The sequence below is a fragment of the Bufo bufo genome, chromosome 4, assembly GCF_905171765.1.
Source record: "Bufo bufo chromosome 4, aBufBuf1.1, whole genome shotgun sequence".
NCBI lineage: Eukaryota > Metazoa > Chordata > Amphibia > Anura > Bufonidae > Bufo > Bufo bufo.
Window position 1 is genome coordinate 525,206,716 of NC_053392.1, and position 22,900 is coordinate 525,229,615.

General features: G+C 43.4%; 1 protein-coding gene across 1 annotated transcript in view; it reads left to right on the plus strand.

The window, feature by feature from the left end:
- Positions 1 to 286: 286 nt before the first annotated feature.
- ERLEC1 (endoplasmic reticulum lectin 1) overlaps positions 287 to 22,900 on the plus strand; it is a 29,128-nt gene continuing 6,514 nt past the window's right edge. Inside the window, exons 1-9 of the mRNA XM_040429737.1 lie at positions 287 to 550; positions 2,050 to 2,154; positions 3,737 to 3,817; positions 7,796 to 7,873; positions 12,627 to 12,687; positions 14,095 to 14,138; positions 15,144 to 15,367; positions 15,801 to 15,930; positions 17,037 to 17,195. Coding sequence (XP_040285671.1) covers positions 410 to 550; positions 2,050 to 2,154; positions 3,737 to 3,817; positions 7,796 to 7,873; positions 12,627 to 12,687; positions 14,095 to 14,138; positions 15,144 to 15,367; positions 15,801 to 15,930; positions 17,037 to 17,195 — 1,023 coding nt within the window. The 5' untranslated portion in view covers positions 287 to 409. The remainder of the gene's footprint in view (positions 551 to 2,049; positions 2,155 to 3,736; positions 3,818 to 7,795; positions 7,874 to 12,626; positions 12,688 to 14,094; positions 14,139 to 15,143; positions 15,368 to 15,800; positions 15,931 to 17,036; positions 17,196 to 22,900) is intronic.

Below are 22,900 nucleotides of genomic sequence, written 5' to 3' on the forward strand. Positions count from 1 at the left end.
ATTCAGTGCATAGGCAATAAATACGGCTAGCTGGAACACCCCTTTAAAGACGAAAATATGCGGACTCCAAAATTGTACCACCCAATAAGAATAGTGGTCTGGAAAAAAAAAAGGGAAAGGCGGTCCTGAGGCAGTAAGGAGCAGCAATCTATTTTCTGCATCTTCAAGTTATAATTGAAGTCAATCAGTTCTGTGGCTCTCAACCTGTTATGTGTAAACAAGTCCATTGTCATGTGCAATAAAGTTTATTAACAAGAAAAAAAAAAAAAACTCTTCTACCCCCGGAAGTGCTGAGCTGTCGCCGCTACGGAAGAGACGTGGCGGCCCTGGCTGTGTGCGCTGTGCCGCGATGTGATTGGCCAGGGCTGTGTCTGGCGGTCAGAGAGTTGCACCCGCAGCCGGGGAGAGGATGCCTTGGAGGGAGGTGACTGCTCGTGCTCCGGCCCTGCTCGTCTTGTGCGGGGTGTTGTGCAGCGGAGTGAGGGCGCTCCCGGCAATCAGCGATGACATCCCGTTCCGCCTCAATTGGCCCGGGTCGGACTTCTCTCTGGTCAGTCAGCCCGGGTGTGCTGGGGGAAGGGAGGGGAGGGGGTGTGGCACCGACAACTCAAGGGAATGGAGAAGTTGTCAGTAACCATGGTATTGGTCATGTGACTGTGAACTGGTGTGGGGGTGGGGGCTCCTCAGCAGATGTAGGGGTGCTGTCAGCAAGTCCATATACATTACCCATGTGTGTACCCCTGACATATGGGCACAGAAACTGATACCCACCCCACAGATACAGCATGGGCGGATTGGCCATAGACCCTACAGGGAAATTTCCCGGTGTGCCAATTCCTAGGTGGGCCACCCAATTCCTCATCATGGCTGCAAGGTGGGTACATAATCTAATTCTCTCCTACTCACATGGCAAGTAGCCCTTCTGAATTCAACCGTGTCCATCCTCAGGACAGTGATACCGTTGAATACTTGGGCGCAGGTGGCAGTATTTTGTGCTGCACTGTGGTGTTTGGTTCAGCTGGGGAGGTATATTGCTCTGCACTACGGTATTGCTGGTCCTGCCTACTTCCGTTGTCCCTGCCTAATTATGTTGCCTTCTTTCTATTCGGACCCGCCTGCAACATGGGGCCACTTTTAGTTCCCAGTCCGCCCCTGAGCAGCGCTGTTGTGTACTGATAAGGCCCTGTTCACATTTAGCATCTGCGCCATGACCGCTCCACATGCCCACAGTGTTCATAGCCTTCAGTCTCCTCATCGTTCGGTGTTGTGATCCTTCTTTCCATCTGTTATCTCCATACGTCCAGCACCCGGCCAGAGCAGCATGATAGTTACATAACATTTCCAGGGGCCACGCCCCCATTCTCACATCTGTGTCACGTCCCACTAGGGAATTTATACAGCTGATGGTCTATGTCATTATATTAAAACCATGTATGAACATAAAGCGGAGTATCAAACATGGCACAAAGGATCTTACTAGAGAAATGCATTGGAATTATTTCTTCCCCGTGTCAGCATGTGGTTTGATGCCGGGTCATGTGACCACTGCAGCCAATGAGTGGTGTGTCACCAATGCGGCACATCACTGGGCACTTGATGCATGGGGGACACGTGACCACTGCAGCCAGTCATTGCCTGCAGTGGTCACATGATCCAGCGTCAAACCGGATGTTGATACAGGGAGAATTGGGCCTTATGGAGGCAGAACCCAGCAGCGGGGATCAGGAAATTCTCATTACCACTGCGGGTCTGGCCATCCTGTGGAGCCTGTAGAAATCTGGTTCAGAGGTGAACAATCCCTTGAAGGGGGTACCTGACTTAGGAACACTGAGTAGCCTTGTAGGGTAAGTCTTCTATGCTATAAGCATGTTGACCTACAGCGGAGGACTGCGCTGTGATACCGTAGTAAGCACTTTGGACTTTATCCCACCCGCAGACAGTGGTGGACGGCTCTGCGGTGCCCGTGTTGAGGGTTGCAGCACTCTACTGAACCACACCAGCAAATTGTAATATTATAATTATCATATAATTGTTATTTATATTTTGCAGCCAACCACAGGAATACCATACAGAGAAGACAACTACATCATCATGACCACGGCCGATAAGGAGAAGTACAAGTGTCTGCTCCCACTCACTGCCAGCGATCACCAGGTCCGGCCATTACTGACTGAGCTGTCATTTTGGATTCTGCTTATACTTAATCTGCTCTTTTTAGTATTAGTAATCTATGGTTGTACTTTTCTTAGCCCCCTTGATGTTATGCAGGAGGGTTAGACATACCAGAGCAGGGATCAGCAGCCTCCGGCACTTCAGATCTTCTTAGACTACAACTCCCAGAATGCTCCACTCACTTCTGTGGGTGTTGTAAGAACAGCCAAACATGTTTGCATGCTGGGAGTTGTAGTTTCACAGCAGCTGGGGGACCGAAGGTTGTCGATCCCTGTACTAGAGCATAGAAAGAGATCTGACGCTGCTCTCCAAGCCACACCTTGTGTGTGTGTGTGTGTGTTTTTTTTTTTTTGTAAATCACTCTTTGTTCACCTACTTAAAGAGAACCTGTCACCTGGATTTTGGTCTATAGAGCTGAGGACATGCGTTGCTAGCACATCCGCAATACCCAGTCCCCATAGCTCTGTGTGCTTTAATTGTGTAAAAAAAAACGATTTGATACATATGCAAATTAACCTGAGATGAGTCCTGTCCGTGACATATGTATCAAATCGTTTTTTTTTTGCACACAATAAAAGCACACAGAGCTATGGGGACTGGGTATTGCGGATTTGCTAGCGGCCATCTAGCAACCCATGTCCTCAGCTCTATACACAAAATCCCGGTGACAGCTTCCCTTTAAGGCCGTCTCTCCATTGCCAAGCTAGCTGGGGAGAGCATTATATCATTTATACAGACCTAGGGACAGATTTATTAAACTGGTGTAAAGTAGAACTGGCTTAGTTGCCCATAGCAACCAATCGGATTCCACCTTCTGTTTTTCAAAGCTCCTTTAGAAAATGAAAGTTGGAATCGGATTGGTTGCTATGGGCAACTAAGCCAGTTCTACTTTACATCAGTTTGATAAATCTCCCCCGTAGTCTCTGGTTTTTATGCCGTTTTCAGCTGCAGTGACCGTGTGCCGCAATATACCTGTTCAGTCTCCCACCTCTTCCTAATAAAGTTTTATTCACCTGTAGTTTTTGCAATAGACTTTGACGTGTGAACAGACCCAGAAGGCCCTTATGCACATTAGATTACTGTCGGCCAAACCCATCCGATTTCAGCAGGACCAGCCGACTGTCTAATGTGTATGAAGACCTCCCAGCTCTTTCCCGGAGGGGTAGAAGGATTGAGCGAGTTGAATTTCGGCACCCGGTCCTTTTGTTCTCGTGGGTAACAAGCCACATGCTCGGCTGATCCATGCATGAATGTGTATGAGGGAGTCAGGAGGGAGAGTTGTCAGTCAAAACTGTCTAGGACGAGAAATCTACTATAATGGGACGTTTTCTAACTCTCCTTTAAAGGGGTTGTCTACCTTCAGCAAATGGCATTTATCATGTAGAGAAATTTAAAACACGCCGCTTACTAATGTATTGTGATTGTCCATATTGCTTCCTTTGCTGGCTGGATTTATCTTTCCATGCCATTTGCTGAAGTGAGAGAACCCCTTAAACACAAGTGATTATGTTGCTGTGACGCTGTTTTCATCTGGTATTAAGGAGTCTTAATTTATTATTTTAAGGAAGAAGAAAGAGAATATAAAGGTCTGTCTCCTGGAGAACTGTTAGAACCGCTCTTCAAACAAACCAGCTGCTCCTTCAGGGTACTGTGGATATATTTTCGTCTATTAAAATAGAGGTACTAAATATTAAAGAACCCCAGAGAAGTTCCCGAATAGTTCAGCAGAACTCATGCCCATATCCCCGCCTAGCTGTAAATGAGTCGCTTTCGTACACCATATGTCTACCACGGAGGGGGCCATTCCACTCGTGTGCTGAGCCATTATTTACATAAATGAGTACATGGGGATATTGGCTTGTTCCCAATAAGGCTACTTTCACACTAGCGTTCGGGTGTCCGCTCGTGCGCACCGTTTGAAGGGGCTCACGAGCGGCCCCGAACGCATCCGTCTGGCCCCAATGCATTCTCAGTGGAGGCGGATCCACTGAGAATGCATCCGCCTGCCAGCGTTCAGCCTCCGCTCCGCTCAGTGAGCGGACACCTGAACGCTGCTTGCAGCGTTCGGGTGTCCGCCTGGCCGTGCGGAGGCGAGCGGATCCGTCCAGACTTACAATGTAAGTCAATGGGGACGGATCCGCTTGAAGATGACACAATATGGCTCAATCTTCAAGCGGATCCGTTCCCCATTGACTTTCAATGTAAAGTCTGAACGGATCTGCTCAGACATCTTTCACACTTAGAAAATTTTCTAAGTTTTAATGCAGACGGATCCGTTCTGAACGGATACAAACGTCTGCATTATCGGAGCGGATCCGTCTGATGAAACATCAGACGGATCCGCTCCGAACGCTAGTGTGAAAGTAGCCTAAGAAGATAGACAATGCCTTGTGGATGGAGACTTCTGTCACCCCTAAATCTGGGACTAAAACCTAACAGAACCACCAATGTTGAACATGGTCCCATCCATCCTTGTAAACATGGAGAGTTCATTGGGTACATTTTCTGTAACCTGGTAGGTACAAAATAAGCCCTATGCTAAATTTTAAGGCTGCGAACAAGCACGCATAGGACGTTGTTTCTGCTCACCGCACGAGAAGGGCTCCATAAGTCTCCAGACAGAGTATATGTTTAATATTGGGACACATAATGGCTCTTTGGGGTGAGCAGCAGCAGGCAACTGTTTTTCTGGAATTGGTTTGATGATGGGTACCCTTAGGATTATTTCCTGGAATGTAAGGGGAATGGGCCAGACTTCTAAACGTCATGCGATCTTCCATGCTTTGCAAACATACCAACCGGCAATCGTTTGCCTATCTGAAACTCATCTTCTGACAAAACTCATCTGATACAGAGCATGGAGGTGCATGAGTTTCACTCTACTTATTCCACCCATGCTCGTGGTGTTAGTATTTTAATACATAGATCTCTTCCCTTTGTCGCTAGAGACACAGCAATTGACAATAAGGGAAGATTTATATGTGTGGACTGCTCTATTTTTCATTTTAGGTTGATCCTGGTGGCAGTATACATTCCCCCACCATACTCCAGCGAGGTTCTGACAAAAATACTAGTGTTCACAGCCAGGTTTCCTAATGTCCCCATACTAATGATGGGAGACTTCAATATGTACATGGATAAGTTCATTCCAGATGCTTGTGCAGTGGGCTCCTCACCCTCCTCGCTGGCTAGATTGATATCAGAGGTTGATGTGTGTTCTCTGGAGGGCTAAGCATTGGGAAGAAAGGCAATATTCTTGTTACTCTTCATTGTCCAGAATTGATCTAGCGTTGGGATCCCTGTCCTTATTGGAACTGATCCAAGAGGTCTCTTATCTCCCCCGGGGTGTATCTGACCACTATCCCATTCTGGCACAGTTGAAAGTAGGAAACTTGGGGCAAAATTCTGGCTTCAGCTTGTGGACACTGGCAGTACCATTTCTAATAAATTTTTCAATTCTAATATAAGAACTGCCACTACACAAATAGTATGGGATACAATAAGTGGCGTATGTAAGAAGTGTCAATATCAAGAGCATTAGTGGCCACAAGACCAAAAGTAGGGCTCTCTCTGTAGAGCTATCCAATAGAGTACTGACCACTGAATCCAAATATATAGAAACTCCAACACAGGAAAATGCCGCTAATTGGAAAGATAGTTGTATCAGCGGGCTGAGCACTTTTGCTCCTTTGGTTTAGCAGTCAGTTGAGTTCTCGGCAACCAGACTCACCGATCCAAATGTCTAACTTGTTGCCATAACATGTCAGAAGTTAAAAAAAAAAAAATGATAGGTACCACAAAATGCAGTGCCATCAGCAGACAGCATGAGCAGTCAGCTGAACAGTTTTGTGGGGAAAAATTACTGTATGTAAAACTTGTAATTTATACATTTATATTAGCTTTTTTAGAATTTAAGATCACTCCTGTAAACTGCTATAAATGACTGACCACTATCTGTACACACACTTAAACCAAGAGTTCTACCAATCACTGATACCTCCCTCATAAACAGCTATCAGTGATTGGTAGCATTCTCTGTGTAAGTGTGTATACAGAGATAGCTGTCAGTCACTGATAATTGTACACGAGGGGCAGTGTTATCAGTGATTGATAGCATTCCCTGTGTGATGTCTCATTCACACAATGAGTATTCGGTCAGTGATTTCCATCAGTGATTGTGAGCCAAAACCAGGTGCGGCTCTAAGCAGGGAACAGGTGCAGATTATTTCCCTTTTACCTTATATCCGTATAGGCTCCAATCCTGGTTTTGGCTCAAAATCACTGAGGGAAATTACTGACCAAAACACTGATGTGTGAATAAGACATAAGTGTGTATATATCTATATTACACAGGGGCGGTGTTATGTGATTGCACACTTAGGGAGCATTCACACGACCGTATAAATGGATCCGTTCCGCAAATTTGCTGAACGGGTGCGGACCCATTCATTTCAATGGGGCCGCAAAAGATGCGGACAGCACACCGTGTGCTGTCCGCATCCGTTGTTCCGTGGCCCCGGAAAAAAGATAGAGCATGTCCTATTCTTGTCCGCGGTTGCGGACAAGAATAGGCATTCTCCTATATAGAGCCGGCCAGGTGCGTTCCGCAAAATGCAGAACGCACACGGCCAGTATCCGTGTTTTGCGGGTCCGCAATTTGCGGACCGCAAAACACTTACGGTCATGTGAATGCTCCCTTACACAGAGAATTCCTCCCCTGTTTACAACTGAAGTCAGAAAAGGCAGAGCTAAATGTATACACATGTATATTACAGGTTTTACTGAATATTTTCCCACAAAACTATATATCGCTCTTCTCAGCTCCTCCTGCTCTATAAAGATTGCACTTTAAAGGGGTTCTCCAGGAATTAAAAACATGAAAATACTTAAATATTATTTTATAATAAATATATTCACAAATACCTTTCATTACTTAGAATGGCTTGTTTTTGTCTGGGGAGCAGTTATTAGGAGAGGAGAAAATGGCAGCTGTCCTATCAGTACACACAAAACCTGTCCTAATCACACAGCAGGACAAGTTACTTCACCACAATGAGCCATAGTGCTGCCTCATCCTCCTCTCTGCTCTGCTTGTCAGGAATCACGATCCTGAAAACAGATGAATCTCTGTGGGAATGGAGATGATGAGGAGACCTGAGAGGAGGGTGAGGTGTGTCTAATGAGCAGCAGCACTCGTTTACAGTCTCCATTACCACAGCAACACATTAGCACCGCCTGTCCGTCCTCTCTGTACTTCATGTCTCCTCATGAACTAAATTCCCCAGAGATTCAGCTAAAGTTCTTATCATCTGTATTCAGGATCATAATCCCTGACAAGTAAAGCATAGAGGAGGATGAGTGTTGTAAAGTAACTTGTCCTCATGTGTGATCAGGACAGATTTTGTGTGTACTAATAGGACAGCGGCCATTTTTGTTTCCACTGATGATTGCTCCCCAAACAAAACGAGCCATTATAACTAATGAAACGTATTTGAGAATATGTTTACAATAAAGTAATATTTAAGTATTTTCATTTTCTTAATTCCCGGAGAACCCCTTTAACAGAAGAACATTTCACGCTTTCATTGTTCCTTTGCAAATATCTTGCTCTTTAATGTTTTAGATTGAATCGTACTGGACATATCAGGTATGCCATGGAAAACATATTCGTCAGTATCATGAGGAGAAAGAGGCAGGACAGGTATGTACGTTATAGCTGTATTTAGAGCTTATACATTCTAGTCGGGGTTGGTAGGTAGGCGATGAGTCTTTCCACCTGCATGCCGTGTGTAATGGTTCTAGGCCTGTTATACAGCTGCATATGAACCTGCATTGTTGAAAGAGAATAGGGGAAGCTTAATCAAAACTGGTGTAAAGAAAAACTGGCTTAGTTGCCCATAGCAACCAATCAGATTCCACCTTTCATTTTCCAAAGGAGTTCTGAAAAATGAAAGGTGGAATCTGGTTGTTAAGGGGGCGACTAAGCCAGTTTTTCTTAACACCAGTTTTGATAAATCTCCCTCAATGTCTCTTTAGAAAATGACCTATTGGTTAAATCACATTTTTTTTTCTGTTCACATTTTTTAAGAATTTTTATTTTGTTTTTACATTTTTTCTTGTCAATATATTTAAAAAAAAAAAATATAAATAAAATCCTGCAATTTTCACACTGGTCACTAGGCCTAAAATGTTAAGACTTTTTAGAGCGGGTACATGGGATACAGACATAATGGACAAGGGGGGGCCAATTGACTTCTATGGGAGAGTTTTCTAGGCATGCTCTTTGACCTGTGTTTAGGTCAGGAGGGAGTAGATAAGTTGTGATATCACCTATTGTGAATGGTGGATTCTGTGTTATCTATACAGAGGTGTTATGTGTCATTGTAATTCTGCCTGTCGTGATAGTGATAATGGCATCCAAAAAGTTACCTGTAAACAACAGGAAATGATGACCTATTATTAGGCAAAGTGGCCTGTGGGAAAAATGCATGATTTATGTACATTTTGGAAAATTAAATACATTATATAGACATGGAAAATTAAAAGAGAACTCACAAAGAAATAAGTTTAACACAAAAACATGATTTAAACAGTAGGACATTTTCTGATTACACATGTCCTTTAATACCAATGTTCAGAAATATGTTAAAAATTATTGTAATAAAAGTTTTGAAACTGAAATAGATGCTTATATCAAATTCAACCCGTTGCCCAGTGTCTCAAGAGGAAGGTTACGTGTGATAGCATTGCCAGGGGCGTACACAGATGTCAAAGAGCCTCATACCAAAACTTAGTTTGGGCCCCCTTTGCTGCAGCCAGTTTCCCCATATTCATGTGTCAAACACTCTTGGCAACATGACAAACTGAATTTTTATATTTTTTTAAAGGGAGTCTGTCACCTACCTGACCGTTTTTAAACAGATCACATTGTTCAGTGGGGCACAAAGACATGACACAGATGTTAACCTGTGTTTAGTTTTTCAGATGCTTCAAATCGCCCAAAAACTCAGGCCCGCCCTGTGACATCATATTTCCCTATAGGACGTTCGCGCATCGCTGCCAGGCCCGGGCATGCGCAGTGTTCTGCCCACACAGAGATATGCAGTGCGCATGTGTCGATTTCACGGAAGTAACTGATATTCATTCACCTTGCAGTGTCTTTCTGTATCCTTAGCTGAGCTCCAGCACCACAGCCTTTGTTTGTTATGTACATGCTGGTCCCGGCACTGTGTATCGGAGACAGAAGCAAAAATTAAAATAAAAATGAACAGATTCACTTTATCCCCTTCACACCCTGTGCAGTAATAGTATGTTGCGTCAGAAGCCTATATCCCGTGAGCCTCCATACTATTATGGCACAGTGTGGTATCAGGAGCTGTGCATGCACCATCACCACAGCACACAGCTCTGTTTATGGAAAATTAAAAATGTTATAGGACTTTGAATGCTGCAACAAAGAAAATAAAAAATAAAGTGTTCTTATTGTGCAAACATAAAAAGAAACCTATAAATTCGGTATCACTATAATCGTATTGACCTGCACAATAAAGTTATCACTTGTAAATACACCACACAGTGAATACTATAAAAACAAAACCCCAAAAATGGTGGAAAAACCATATCCATGGAAATGTTATTGCTTTTGAAATGTGGATTCCTTAAAGGGGTTCTCTAGGCTTTTAATATTGATGGCCTATCCTCGGGATAGGTCATCAATATCAAATCGGCGGGGGTGCCGGATGTCGGACCCCCGCCGATCAGGTATATGCGGAGACGGTGCGTGCAGTGTGCACGTGCCGTTTCCCGCGTCTCTCTTCCTTCTCTTCTGCTTTGCGGGCACCGCCTCCTCATTCAGCTGATCTGCGGGGGTGACAGGTGTCATAACCTCACCGATCTGATATTGATGACCTATCCTGAGGATAGGCCATCAATATTAAAAGCCCAGAAAACCCCTTTAAATGGAATCTCTCACCCCGATTTTGGGCTATTAATTACAGAAATACAAGAGTAGTAGGCGTTCAGTAGTAGGCGAACCAGTCCACTCCCAATATCCCTCTCATTTTGGAATTCCTTCAGGATGGGTTGGATATGGGTCTCTCCCCAAACATTCTAAGGCCTCTTTCAGACGGGCGTTGCGGGAAAAGGTGCGGGTACGTTGAGGGAACACGCACGATTTTTCCGCGCGAGTGCAAAGCATTGTAATGTGTTTTGCATGCGCGTGAGAAAAATCGCGCATGTTTGGTACCCAAACTTCTTGACAGAAGTTCGGGCTTGGGCTCGGTGTTCTGTAGATTGTATTATTTTCCCTTATAACATGGTTATAAGGGAAAATAATAGCATTCTGAATACAGAATGCATAGTAAAACATCGCTGCAGGGGTTAAAAAATAATTTAACTCCCCTTAATCCACTTGATTGCGCAGCCGGCATCGCTTCGGTCTTCTTTCTTTGCTGTGTGCAGGAACAGGACCATGGTAAAAGATCATGTGATGACCGGAGTGATGTCACCACAGGTCCTGTTCCTGCACACAGCAAAGAAAGAAGACAGAAGCTATGACGGCTGTGCGATCAAGTGGATTAAGGTGAGTTAAATTTTTTTATTTATTTTTTAACCCCTCCAGCACTATTTTACTACGCATTCTGTATTCGGAATGCTATTATTTTCCCTTATAACCATGTTATAAGGGAAAATAATAATGATCGGGTCTCCATCCCGATCGTCTCCTAGCAACCTGTGCGTGAAAATCGCACCGCATCCGCACTTGCTTGCGGATTCTTGCGATTTTCACGCAACCCCATTCACTTCTATGGGGCCTGCGTTATGTGAAAAATGCACAAAATAGAGCATGCTGCGATTTTCACGCAACGCACAAGTGAAAATCACCGCTCATGTAAACAGCTTCATAGAAATTAATGGGTCGGGATTCAGTGCGGGTGCAATGCGTTCAACTCGCGCATCGCATCCGCGCGGAATACTCGCCCGTGTGAAAGGGGCCTAAGGGTGCAGGTGTCCGCCCTGTGTGCCTTCTACAACACCAGTATTTAGATGTCCCCTGGGTTGCTAGGTTTTTGAAAGCTGCAGATAGGCTAAAGCCGAGAATTAAGAATTTGGTAGCCCCATGGAACCTGAACACAGGACTTTTGGGCTTGTCAGATTCCTTGTTTGAGCCTTTAGATTCTCTGTCTATCGAGTGGCTTACTCTTAAGACTGTTTTCCTGGTAGCAATATCTTCTGCTAGGAGAGTTTGCGAGCTTCAGGCCCTATTAATCCAGGAGCCTTCCCTTAGGGTCTTAGAGGATAAGTTAATATTTAAGTTGGACCCCAATTTCCTCCCAAAGGTAGTATCCACCTTTCACGGGTCCCAAGATATTGTCATTCCCTCATTCTGTGCCAATCGCAGGAAGAAAAATTTCATAACTTAGATGTGAGAAGGGCAGTTCTTTGTTATATTATATCGTTATATTGACGCTACCAGGAAATGGAGGATAGATAAAAATTTATTTGTGCAGTTTTTGGGCCCTAATAAAGGTAGAAAAGTAGCTAAGGGCTCCATATCCCGGTGGATAAGGAGTGCTATTACGGAAGCGTATTCAGCCTCTGGTAAAGAGCCTCCTCTGTCTCTGAGCAGTGTCTACCTCCTGGGCCGAACGGGCCTCTGCCTCCCTAGAGCAGATTTGCAGAGGGCCCATACTTTTACCAAACATTATAGGCTTGATGTATTTGCCAATGAGGATATAGCCTTTGGACACAAGGTCCTGGGTGCTGTAGTTTCACTTTGATAGTGTGTGCTGTCATGGAGACGACTGGGGAAATGAGTATTACACTCACCTGTAATCCAGTTTCCTGGTAGTCTCTATGACAGCACATATATTCCCGCCCCTTTTCTGTTTTCGATAAATTTGGGTTCTACCCTTTATCCTGGTCTCCGTTAAAATACACTGGCGATGAGGGGAAGGGGTGAGTGTAGTACTCATATCTTGAGGGTAGGCCATCAATCCTGGAAACCTCTGTAAAAAAGCTAGAGAGATACTGGTGTCCAGTGATTTAATGTGCCTACTCCTTGTTTACTGCATTGATTACTTACCTGCAGCCCAGCTCTCCAGGCCCAAATGGACACTGATGAAGGGTCACGTGGCCAGTTCAGTCCATCAACAGCCTTTATTAATTAACACGGTGGATGGGCATGATCATTGTTAGTCAATACAGAACATTGACGGACAGGATTGGTTACCCTCCAACAACCATTTTAGGTGGCAGGTAAACAACCAATGCAGTGCACAAGGATCAGGCATAATAAACCATCTGACATCAGTCTATTACTAGCTGCCTTAATGTGCTGTTCCCAGCAGATCTGCAGCAATACTGGCCAACCCCTTTAAGGGGGTCACGGCTATAAGTCACTATATCTATAGTTTTATACATCAATTTTAACTGTCTTGATTTTCTTTCTTTAGCAATCGAATATTCAAGAGTATTACCTCGGAAACATGATGAAGAAAAGCTCATCTGACACAGGTCTGAGTCAGTGTAATGGCTAGGAGTTCATAGCTGGCCTTATGTCCAAAGTGGACTTGTTGCGAAACATTGGGGCAGATTTACTATTCTGGTACATGGACCTTTGTAAACTTGGAGTATCGTAAATCCTGCGGCAGATTTATGCTAGAATTCTGTTCATGTGCGAAAAGTTTGTCCATGCTGCAGAATTTTGTCTGTGCAGCCAAAAAAAAGTGTCCTTGTGTCCAAAAACGCTCTAGTCTAAGTTTTCGCCACCTATAAGATGTAGAGCCGCTAGGTGTAATGGTAACGCCCTCATTGCTCCTAGAGGCTAATTTGCATATATGAAAACATAACTTTTCTCAGAAATACGGACACATATGAACATGGGACCAACACAGAAGCCTTTAGCTGCCAAGCGCACATACGACAGGTCAGCCAGTTCCATTGGTACAAATCTGCTGACAGATGCCCTTTAATAATGTCTCCCATAGTGGCCCCCAGCATAGTATATTTTTTTTTTTTTGTATGGAATAAAAATTAGCTCATCCACTTGCAGATGCAGTCTTCTCTCCCCTCTTCATGCTGAAGACCTGCACTCCTAGTGCAATTACATCATCGTGCACTTCCAGCGATCATGCTGGTAGAGCATGGTGATGTCATCACGCTGGTTGCATAGGTCCTTCAGCATCAAGAAAGGAGCAACTACATCTGTGCGTGCAAATGGATGAGATGAGCAATTTATTTAAATTTTTTTACCTTGGCCATTTTCCACTAGTGTACCCTTTTTTTTAACAGCCGTTAGATGGGTACACTCCTGTCTAATCGCCGTTAAAAACGATCCCATTGAATTTTAGTGTCTCTGTCTGGCCATGAAAATGGCCAAAAATAGGATGGCCTATATTTTGACTGCCGCTATTCACTGGTCGTTAGAAAATGGCCATGTGAATAGTCCCATTGACCTCAGTTGGTTCTAAAAACAGCCGTGTGATGGCCATTACATGTCATGTGAATGTAGCCTAAATCCCTCCACTGACCTTGTCCTAGTCTACAGCAGAACAGAAATATCCGCCTATAGTGTGTGCTCCAAGCCAGGATGATTATGTAAGGATAATCGCACAAAAAGTTTTTTAAAAAATCCGTAATTCCGGATAGGTCATCTGCATCAGATCAGTGAGGTTCTGACACCCCACTGAAATGAAAAACATCAATTGTCGCAGCTCACCGTCACTGATCATAACGGAAGATTGTCAAACAACGGAATGAATTGCCTGGGGCTTATAGTGAGGCAGTGGTAAATGGAGCTAAAGTTCTGATTCACTTGCTATATTTTCGACTGGCAATTGTCTCAGGTTAAAAAAAAATCTGCCAATGTAAAGGGTCCTTTAGACATTATGAAAATAAACTTTTTCTTTGTGTATTGAACAGGTGAGAAACAGGAAGAAGGAGAAATAGCTGGAATCCATAGAGATGTAAGTAGGGCCAATATTCTCTTTGGTGCTTTTTAGTATGTACTAAGGAAAAAAGTAGTAATTCAATTTATCCTATTACAAATAGAGTAAGTCCCATAATGACTCGTGAAGCTTTCACCAGAGTTCAGGCTGTGTCTACTGATGGGTTGACAGGGATGTTGCAGGAATTTGTCCGCCGCTTTTCTTCCCTTTTGCTTCTAATAGTTCTGGATGTGCTGTCCGTACCCTGATATTTAAGTATAGGTTTGTAAAGATGTAAATATAAACTGTAGAAGTGATCTATGCTTCTATTATGGGACTGTGATACTGGCCCTTAAAGTGGGTCACCAGGTCTGAGATATTGCTGAACTGTCCTCAGGATCGGTCATCAATATTAGATCATGGGGGTCCAATACCTGGCGCCGCCCACCAAGCAGCTGTCTTGGGCAGCCCATGGCGTCAGAAACCATATAGTGGAGGAGCCGGTACGCAGAAGGCCCTGTCCACTGTGTAGCAGCTGTGCGGGAATACTCCAACTTAGCATACGTTTAAGTGAATGGAAGCTGAGCTGCGGTACACCAGTGCCAGAAACTGCACCGTGAGCCTTTCATCCAATAGATTCTGGTGCTGGCGGCTGCATGGAATAGCTGAATGGTGGGGGTGCCAGGTGTCTGACCCCCACCAATGATTTTGATTTTGGTAATCAATATCTAAGTCCTGTAAAACCAGTTTAAGGGTCTATTCACACGTCCACAAAATGGGTCCGCATCCGTTCCGCAATTTTGCGGAACAGGTGCAGACCCATTCATTTTCAATGGGGCTGGAATGTGCTGTCCGCATCCTCATTTGCGGATCCGCACTTCCGTTCCACAAAAAAATAGAACATGTCCTATTCTTGTCCACAATTGTGGACAAGAAAAGGCATTTTCTATGAGAGTGCCGGCGATGTGCATGGACCCTAATACAAGATTTTCGAAAGATTCCAGAATAAAATATTACCGTGGAGTCGTCATTGTTTTCTTCTAGATCCCAGCCAAAAACATTGAAGGACAGATGACACCGTATTACCCCGTTGTAATGGGGAATGGAACACCATGCAGCTTGAAACAGAACCAACCCCGTAGCACGACAGTCATGTATATATGTCACCCAGATGCCAAACACGAGATCCTGTCTGTAGCCGAAGTCACTACATGTGAATATGAAGTTGTAATACTGACACCTCTTCTTTGTACCCATCCCATGTACAGGTACGTTACCCTAGATGTCCATCTATAAATACTTGGACTTGGATATTGATGACCTATCTAATCAGTGCTTCCTTCTGCAAACTGAGTTGCAGTATCCTGGCATGGACTGGAACAGCTGATCATAACAGGCTGCTCAGAACTGGTGGTCAGTGGGGGTAACTGGTGTCGGACTCCCACTGATCTGATCTAGCGACCTACATGTATGCTGAGGATAGGTCATCGATAGCTATGTCCCGGAAAACCCCTTTAACGTGTTGTCGGTGGTAAAACTGGTTTGAGGGTACCATCCACTCTTGGAGGTGACATACCTTGTGTTAAGCAGTCATTTGCAGCATGGTTTTGAGCCTGCCGATGCTGTTTGAATGTATCTGTTCTGTTGTAGAACTGTCTCTGGCTCAGAATACACTGTCATTCCATTATCTCTTTCACACAGGTTTAAAACCTCTCCTATAAATGATATCTTTTGCCAGTCAATGCCAGGGTCACCACTAAGGCCACAAAGCCTATTGAAATTGGAACAGCAGCGGGAGATGATGAAGGCACCATTTAAGCCCAACAAAGAGGTGAACTATTTAAAGGGAACTTTTAAAGTTTATGCATAGTATAAACCATATAATAATGAGCATACAACAAGTGACAGATTGTGACAGAGTAGTAATGAGTCGGAAAAAGGAGGTAAGGCTACATGCACATAAGGATTTTAGTATTCCGTTCTGGCATAGAAATGGTACTGCCGGATCCAGCATATGGCAGACGCTGCTGGCACCCGACGAATCCTGTTCACTATAATGGGGTCCTTTTGGTGTCTGCACCTCCGATCATTTTACCCAATGAACAATCGTTTCGATCGTTCATCGGATGATCTACAGCGCCTTTACATGGCCCGATTATCAGGAGCGAGCATTCGTGGGAACATTGGTTTCCCCCATAATCAGCCCGTATAAATCCAGCATTAGACCTCACCTCTTTATCCAGACCTCTTGTTCTTGACATTTAAGATCATAAGAGGGGAGAGATAACATGGATGTCTCCAGAAACATATAGAAGACACTGTAAAGTATGAGATGTAACTTGAACCAGTACAACATGATTCAAGGTAGTGGAGGATAGGACTCTAACTTCTGGTAGTCATTATTATTTTTTTAAATGTGCAAGTGTGTGTGTGGAGAGTCTTTGAGCCTTAAAGGGGTTATCCAGTATCTACAACAGCTCCCCCCCCACCCATGTGCCGGGCCCCTCTGTGGAAATATACTTACCCTGCTCCCTGCGGCGCTCCTGGTCCCCGCACTGCCGATCCGGCATTTAAAACCATTGTAAGTCAATTATGTCCTAGAAAACAGATTCGGCACCATTGACTTGCATTGTGTGTCACACTGGATCCGTTTTGTTCCGCATCTCATGACGGACAGTATTTTTAACTATGTAACATTAAAATCAATGGATACCTGTGCTGTCCTCAGAAAATGCAGACAGCACACATCAGTGAACAATGGAAATGTGAACAAGGCCTCAGACTGCATGGTCGATGTGACAAGTTCCCTTTAAATGCTGTAAGACTGGCTAAGTTGTGCACTTACCCAGTTTCTGTTTTGTTCAGCAATGTGCAATACATAGTGAATACCTAGACAATGTAAGTTTGGCATTTTATGGTGCAACTATATAATTCCAGGAAGAGCAGCAAAGCATTAAGGACAAGTTCTCCACCATCCATAAGCCGGTGACGGTGGGCTCCCAGCATCTTGTCACTGTGGGGACCACACACATTTCCAAGCTGACAGACGAGCAGTTGATCAAAGAGTTTCTCACAGGATCATATTGTTTTCATGGGGTAAGACAGTCATATGTTTGTCAGGATACAGAACATTTTGTTTGCTATAGGCCCCATGCACATGACTGTATTTTGCGCAGATCTGCAAAACATGGATTCTGACAGCGTGTGTTCCGCATTTTTCCCTTGCACGTCCCGCCCTATGTTACAAATGCCTGTTTCCCACAAAACGGATAAGAATAGGACACTTTCTATATTTTTTTGCGAAAAAGACAGAACAGGCATTTTGCAGCTGCATTGAAATAAATTGGTCTGCATCCAATTTACAAAAATGCGGATTGGATGCAGACCAAAAAGGCAATCGTGTAAATGGGGCCATATTCAGAGTCTTCATCTTTTATTAAATTTTTATTTTATTGATTATCAGCAGCACACAACCGAATTACATAGGGAGATGTGCTGCCGATAATCTGGCATCTTTCATCCTAATGAAAGATGCCCATCAACCGATAAACAAGCATTTGCTTGTTTATCTCCTGATCAGCTGCTCTTTAATACGTGCCAGTTATCTGAAATGAGAGTTGTTCCCAATTGGCTCAAAAATTGTGTGGTCTAGGGCCTTAAAGGATAACTGTCACACTTAGGCCCTAATTTCAATTTTCATATATGTAGTTACTAATAACATGATATTCCAGAATCAGTTACTATTAGACTGATTTACCCCATATTTAATAAGATTCAGCCCTTAGCAACCAGTCTGCATAAAACTGCAATTTCACTATTCAGTTAAGATGGCGGCCACTGCCCTCACCCTGAGGCTAATCCCTCCTGCCCTCACTAGCCAGTAACAATAGCCCCCCAAAAGTGTCAGTAACCAGAGCCCTCCCCCTAAAGGGTTAATCTCCTGCAGCACAAAGGGGTCCTCTTACCACATGTTGCTTTCATTTATACACTGAGCAGACGGCAGATCTCCCATCTCTGGTCTGCGCTGATTCAACTCTGCATTCTCCAGCTCTGCTGAGTGAGGGAGCATCTGCCAAGCGCAGGGACAGGGAGAAGTGCACACAGCCCAGGCACTGTTATCAGCTGCTGGGGAGGACCTGGCTTTAATCATTTACTTACAGTCCCTGGCTGTCAGTAATCTGACCTTCACGCAGCCTGCTTCTGCGTCCTTCAACAGATAGATGGACCATGCCTAGCAACCTTATTTTAAGCAGAGGTAAAAGTAGGCAGTACAGGGAACAAAACTGTGGAATTAAGGGGTAATTGAATACACAGTGAAAAGTTGAAATAGGGCCACCAAGGTGATATTAATCACCACAATCCAATACTCCAAAAAATAAATAAATACGACAGTTATACTTTAAGAAGTAAAAGGCCACAGGACAACCAAAGAATTTTTTAAATATATTTAAAAATTGTGGCGATACACAAATAATTAAAAACTTGTGCTACCTTTCACTCCATCATCAAAATATGTTTGCTGTACAATTGACAAAAAGGCAATAGAAGTAAATATGACTTAAAGGGGTTTTCCGAGACTTTAATACTGATGACCGGTCCTCTGAATAGGTCATCAGTATCTGATCGGTGGGGATTCGACTCCCGGGACCTTTCCCCCCCCCTAAATCAGCTGTTTGAGAAGGCACCGGCCTTCTCCAGCTTTTCCTAGGCCATGTGATGAAACATTCAACGGTCACATGGCCTAGGCCAGGGGTGGCCAACCTTACAGACGCAAAGAGCCAGAAGAAAAAAAAAAACATATGACTACGAGGAGCCACAAGCTATACATCGTGTGGTTGTGATTTAATTTTTTTTTTCCTGTTACGGCGTTCCCCCCCCCCCATAGGAAATATTTTTTTTTATATTTTAATAATTCACACTTTTTCAGGCATGGCGATATGTAATATGTTTCTTTTTTATTGTTTGTAAATTTTATATGTAAAATTGGGAAAGGGAGCGATTTTAAACTTTGTATTTTTGGTGTTTTTTTATTTCCTTTTTTTAATTTCCTTTTTTAAATTTACTATTAGCCCCCTTAGGGGCTAGAACCCTTGTCCTATTCACCCTAATAGAGCTCTATTAGGATAAATAGGACTTCACACTCTCCCTGCAGCCCTGTGCATAGTGCACACAGCAGCAGGGAGCTTACCATGGCAGCCAGGGCTTCAGTAGCGTCCTGGCTGCCATGGTAACAGATCGGAGCCCCAGGATTACACTGCTGGGGATCTGATCGGAACAGCCACCAATGAAGAGGGGGAGGGGACCCTGTGGCCACTGCCACCAATGGTTAGAGTGTATAAAACGGGGGCACACATTTTCTAAATCCCACCTCCATTGATAAATTGGTATCCGGTTGGTTCTCTTTGAACCGGACTCTGATTTATCTACTCTGTTATAGATAGAGTTGCATTGTTCTGTTTAACCTTATCTATCCTACTTCCCCCTTTTTTTTTTTTTTCCTTTACTTTAACATTACCCTGTAATTCCTAAGTGACAAGTGAGCTCGATATTCTTATTTATGGCTGCGGAGCAACTACGTCACCCTTACGTTGTGGTGCCCGCACTTGCTCTGTAGCATATTGTATTATTTACTTTGCACTACCTTCACTGCCAGCGATGGTTTTCAAAATTTCTTCAATTAATGCTATTGGGCTAAATAGTCCTTTTAAAAGATCTATATTATGGAAAGAAGTTAATTCCCTTTAAAAGTGACGTGATTAGCATTCAAGGAAACTCACTTGAATAAGTCTGACACTTATTGACTTAACCATAAAAAATTGACCAACTTATTTGCATCACCTGCAGTGAACAAGAAAAGAGGGGTAATTATTGCTGCTAAAAATTCCCTTTCTTTTCAAATGATTTAAAGCAAGACTGACAACATCGGGAGATATATTATACTAGTATGTAACATCAACAATACAATATATACCTTAGTTTCCTTGTACGCACCAAACACAAATTAACTTGCATTTATCAAAGAGGTAATAACAACCGCCCTATCTATCAAACAAGGCTCTCTAGTTATATGTGGAGACTTTAATTTGCCTCCATCGCCCTCTATTGACAAGTCGAACCATACGAAATCTCAACCCTCCTTACATTTTGCGCAATACCTACTGGCAGAAGATTTATATGACACTTGGAGAGTGTTACACGCATCAGAATGCGATTACACTTTTTACTCATACCCCCATAAATAGTATTCTAGGATTGATTTGATAATTGTTGATAAATGGAATTTACAAAACATTTCGTTCTCTAGCCTAGAATAGGTTCCATAATATAGTCCGATCACCCACCAATTTCATGCCTAATCTCAGAGCGATTCAACCAACTCACATACACACCCTGGCGAACCAACAATCATTTAGCTTTACCTTCCACCCAATCCCAAATTAATGAAGCTCTTACAGAATATTTCACCTTATTCGCATTTCAGCCTTCTTAAAAAAACAGACGCACTCGTACGGAACAACTATGCTCATCCATTACTAATTTAGAAGCTACAGGACAAAATAAACCCTTCCGAAACTATACTAAACGAACTTAAAGATTTACGTTACGAACTATACCAGCTTTATCAAAATAACTTCAAACACAACTTGAGGAAATCCAAGGCGAAATATTACCTACAAGGCAATAGAGCGAGTACAATATTGGCCAATAAAATTAAAGCCGCCCAAAACAGAAAAAAACTACAGTTTATTTACAACTCTCGTAAAGAAAAGATCATTAACCCCCAAGGTATCTCCAACACGTTAGCCGATTATTACTTCGACTTATATAACCTCAAAGACTACAACTCAGTGCCCCATCCGACCCCAGACCTCATTAATAAATTCCTATCTGATATCTGACTGCCCAAACTGTCCCCTGATCAACTTGCTCAAATTAATAAACCAATTGAACTTGCAGAAATAACTCATATTATCAAGTCAACAAAAAATAATAAATCTCCTGGCCCAGATGGATTAATCAATAAATATTTTAAAACCTTAGTATTTTTTCTATCTCCCTATCTTTTATCTAGCTTCTCCCACATAATGTCTACCGGGAACATACCACCTGAAATGCTCCAGGCCACTATAGTAGCTCTTCCTAAACCAGGAAAATCTCCTGACCAACCAGGGAATTTCCGACCTATTTCTCTCCTGAATGTTAAAATTTAATTAAACTATTAAAATGTATTCTAAACTATTGGCCAATAGACTGTCTCCCCTGATTCCTTACCTGGTCCACCATGATCAAGTGGGTTTTGTTAAATCCAGACAAACGCTAGATGTTCATCAGCAGAAGCGGATATGGAGCACATATGGTGGAAATGCAGAGAAATCAAACCCGTTTGGAACTCAATTAATACAATTTTAACCTAAATATGCAAAACTCTCATTTCCCCATCAATGGCGCAAAGCCTACTTTCTATTAATTTGGATTCCTTCCCAGATTCTTTCCGAACAGTTATCATTCATATGATTATAGCAACCAGAATGAAAATTACCCACTACTGGAAAAACCCAAACCCTCCTCCGTTAATGGAAATAGTGAACTCTATGAGATGATTAACGCCTCAGTCTCCAATTAATTAGCCAGGTTTAAGGTTAAGTGGCATAACTGGCTTCACTCTCAATTCAACAAAGTTTCACTATTTTCGTGACGAGCATACTACTCCTTGTCACCTTCTTTATACAGTATCTCACAAAAGTGAGTACACACCTTACATTTTTATAAATATTTTATTCTATCTTTTCATCGGACAGCACTGAAGATCTGACACTTTTGAGCCAATGTATGGTAGTCAGTGTACAGCTTGTATAGCAGTGTAAATTTGGTGTGCCCTCAAAATAACTTAACACACAGCCATTATTGTCTAAACCGCTGGCAACAAAAGAGAGTACACCCCTAAGTGAAAATGGCCAAATTGTGCCCAATTAGCCATTTTCCCTCCCGGTGTCATGTGATTCGTTAGTGTTACAAGGTCTTAGGTATGAATGGGGAAGCAGGTCTGTTAAATTTGGTGTTATCACTCTCACTCTCTGGTCACTGGAAGTTCAACATAGCACCTCATGGCAAAGAACTCTTTGAGGATCTGAAAAAAAGAATTGTTGCTCTACATAAAGATGGGCCTGGCTACAAGAAGATTGCCAACACCCTGAGCTGCAGCACGGTGGCCAAGACCATACAGCTGTTTAACAAGACAGGTTCCACTCAGAACAGGCCTCGCCATGGTCGACCAAAGTTGAGTGCACATGCTCAGCGTCATATCCAGAGGTTGAGTGCTGGCAGCATTGCTGCAGAGGTTAAAGGGGTGGGGGGTCAATCTGTCAGTGCTTAGACCATACGCCGCACACTGCATCAAATTTGTCTGCATGGCTGTCGTCCCAGAAGGAAGCCTCTTCTAAAGATGATGCCCGCAAACTGTTTGCTGAAGACAAGCAGACTAAGGACATGGATTACTGGAACCATGTCCTGTGGTCTGATGAGACCAAGATAAACTTCTTTGGTTCATATGGTGTCAAGCTTGTGTGGCGGCAACCAGGTGAGGAGTACAAAGAAAAGTGTCTTGCCTACAGTCAAGCATGATGGTCAGAGTGTCATGGTTTTGGGGCTGCATGAGTGCTGCCGGCTGTGGGGAGCTACAGTTCATTGAGGGAACCATGAATGCCAACATGTACTGTGACATACTGAAGCAGAGCATGATCCCCTCCCTTCGGAAACTGGGCCGTACGGCAGTAGTCCAATATAATAACGACCCCCAAACA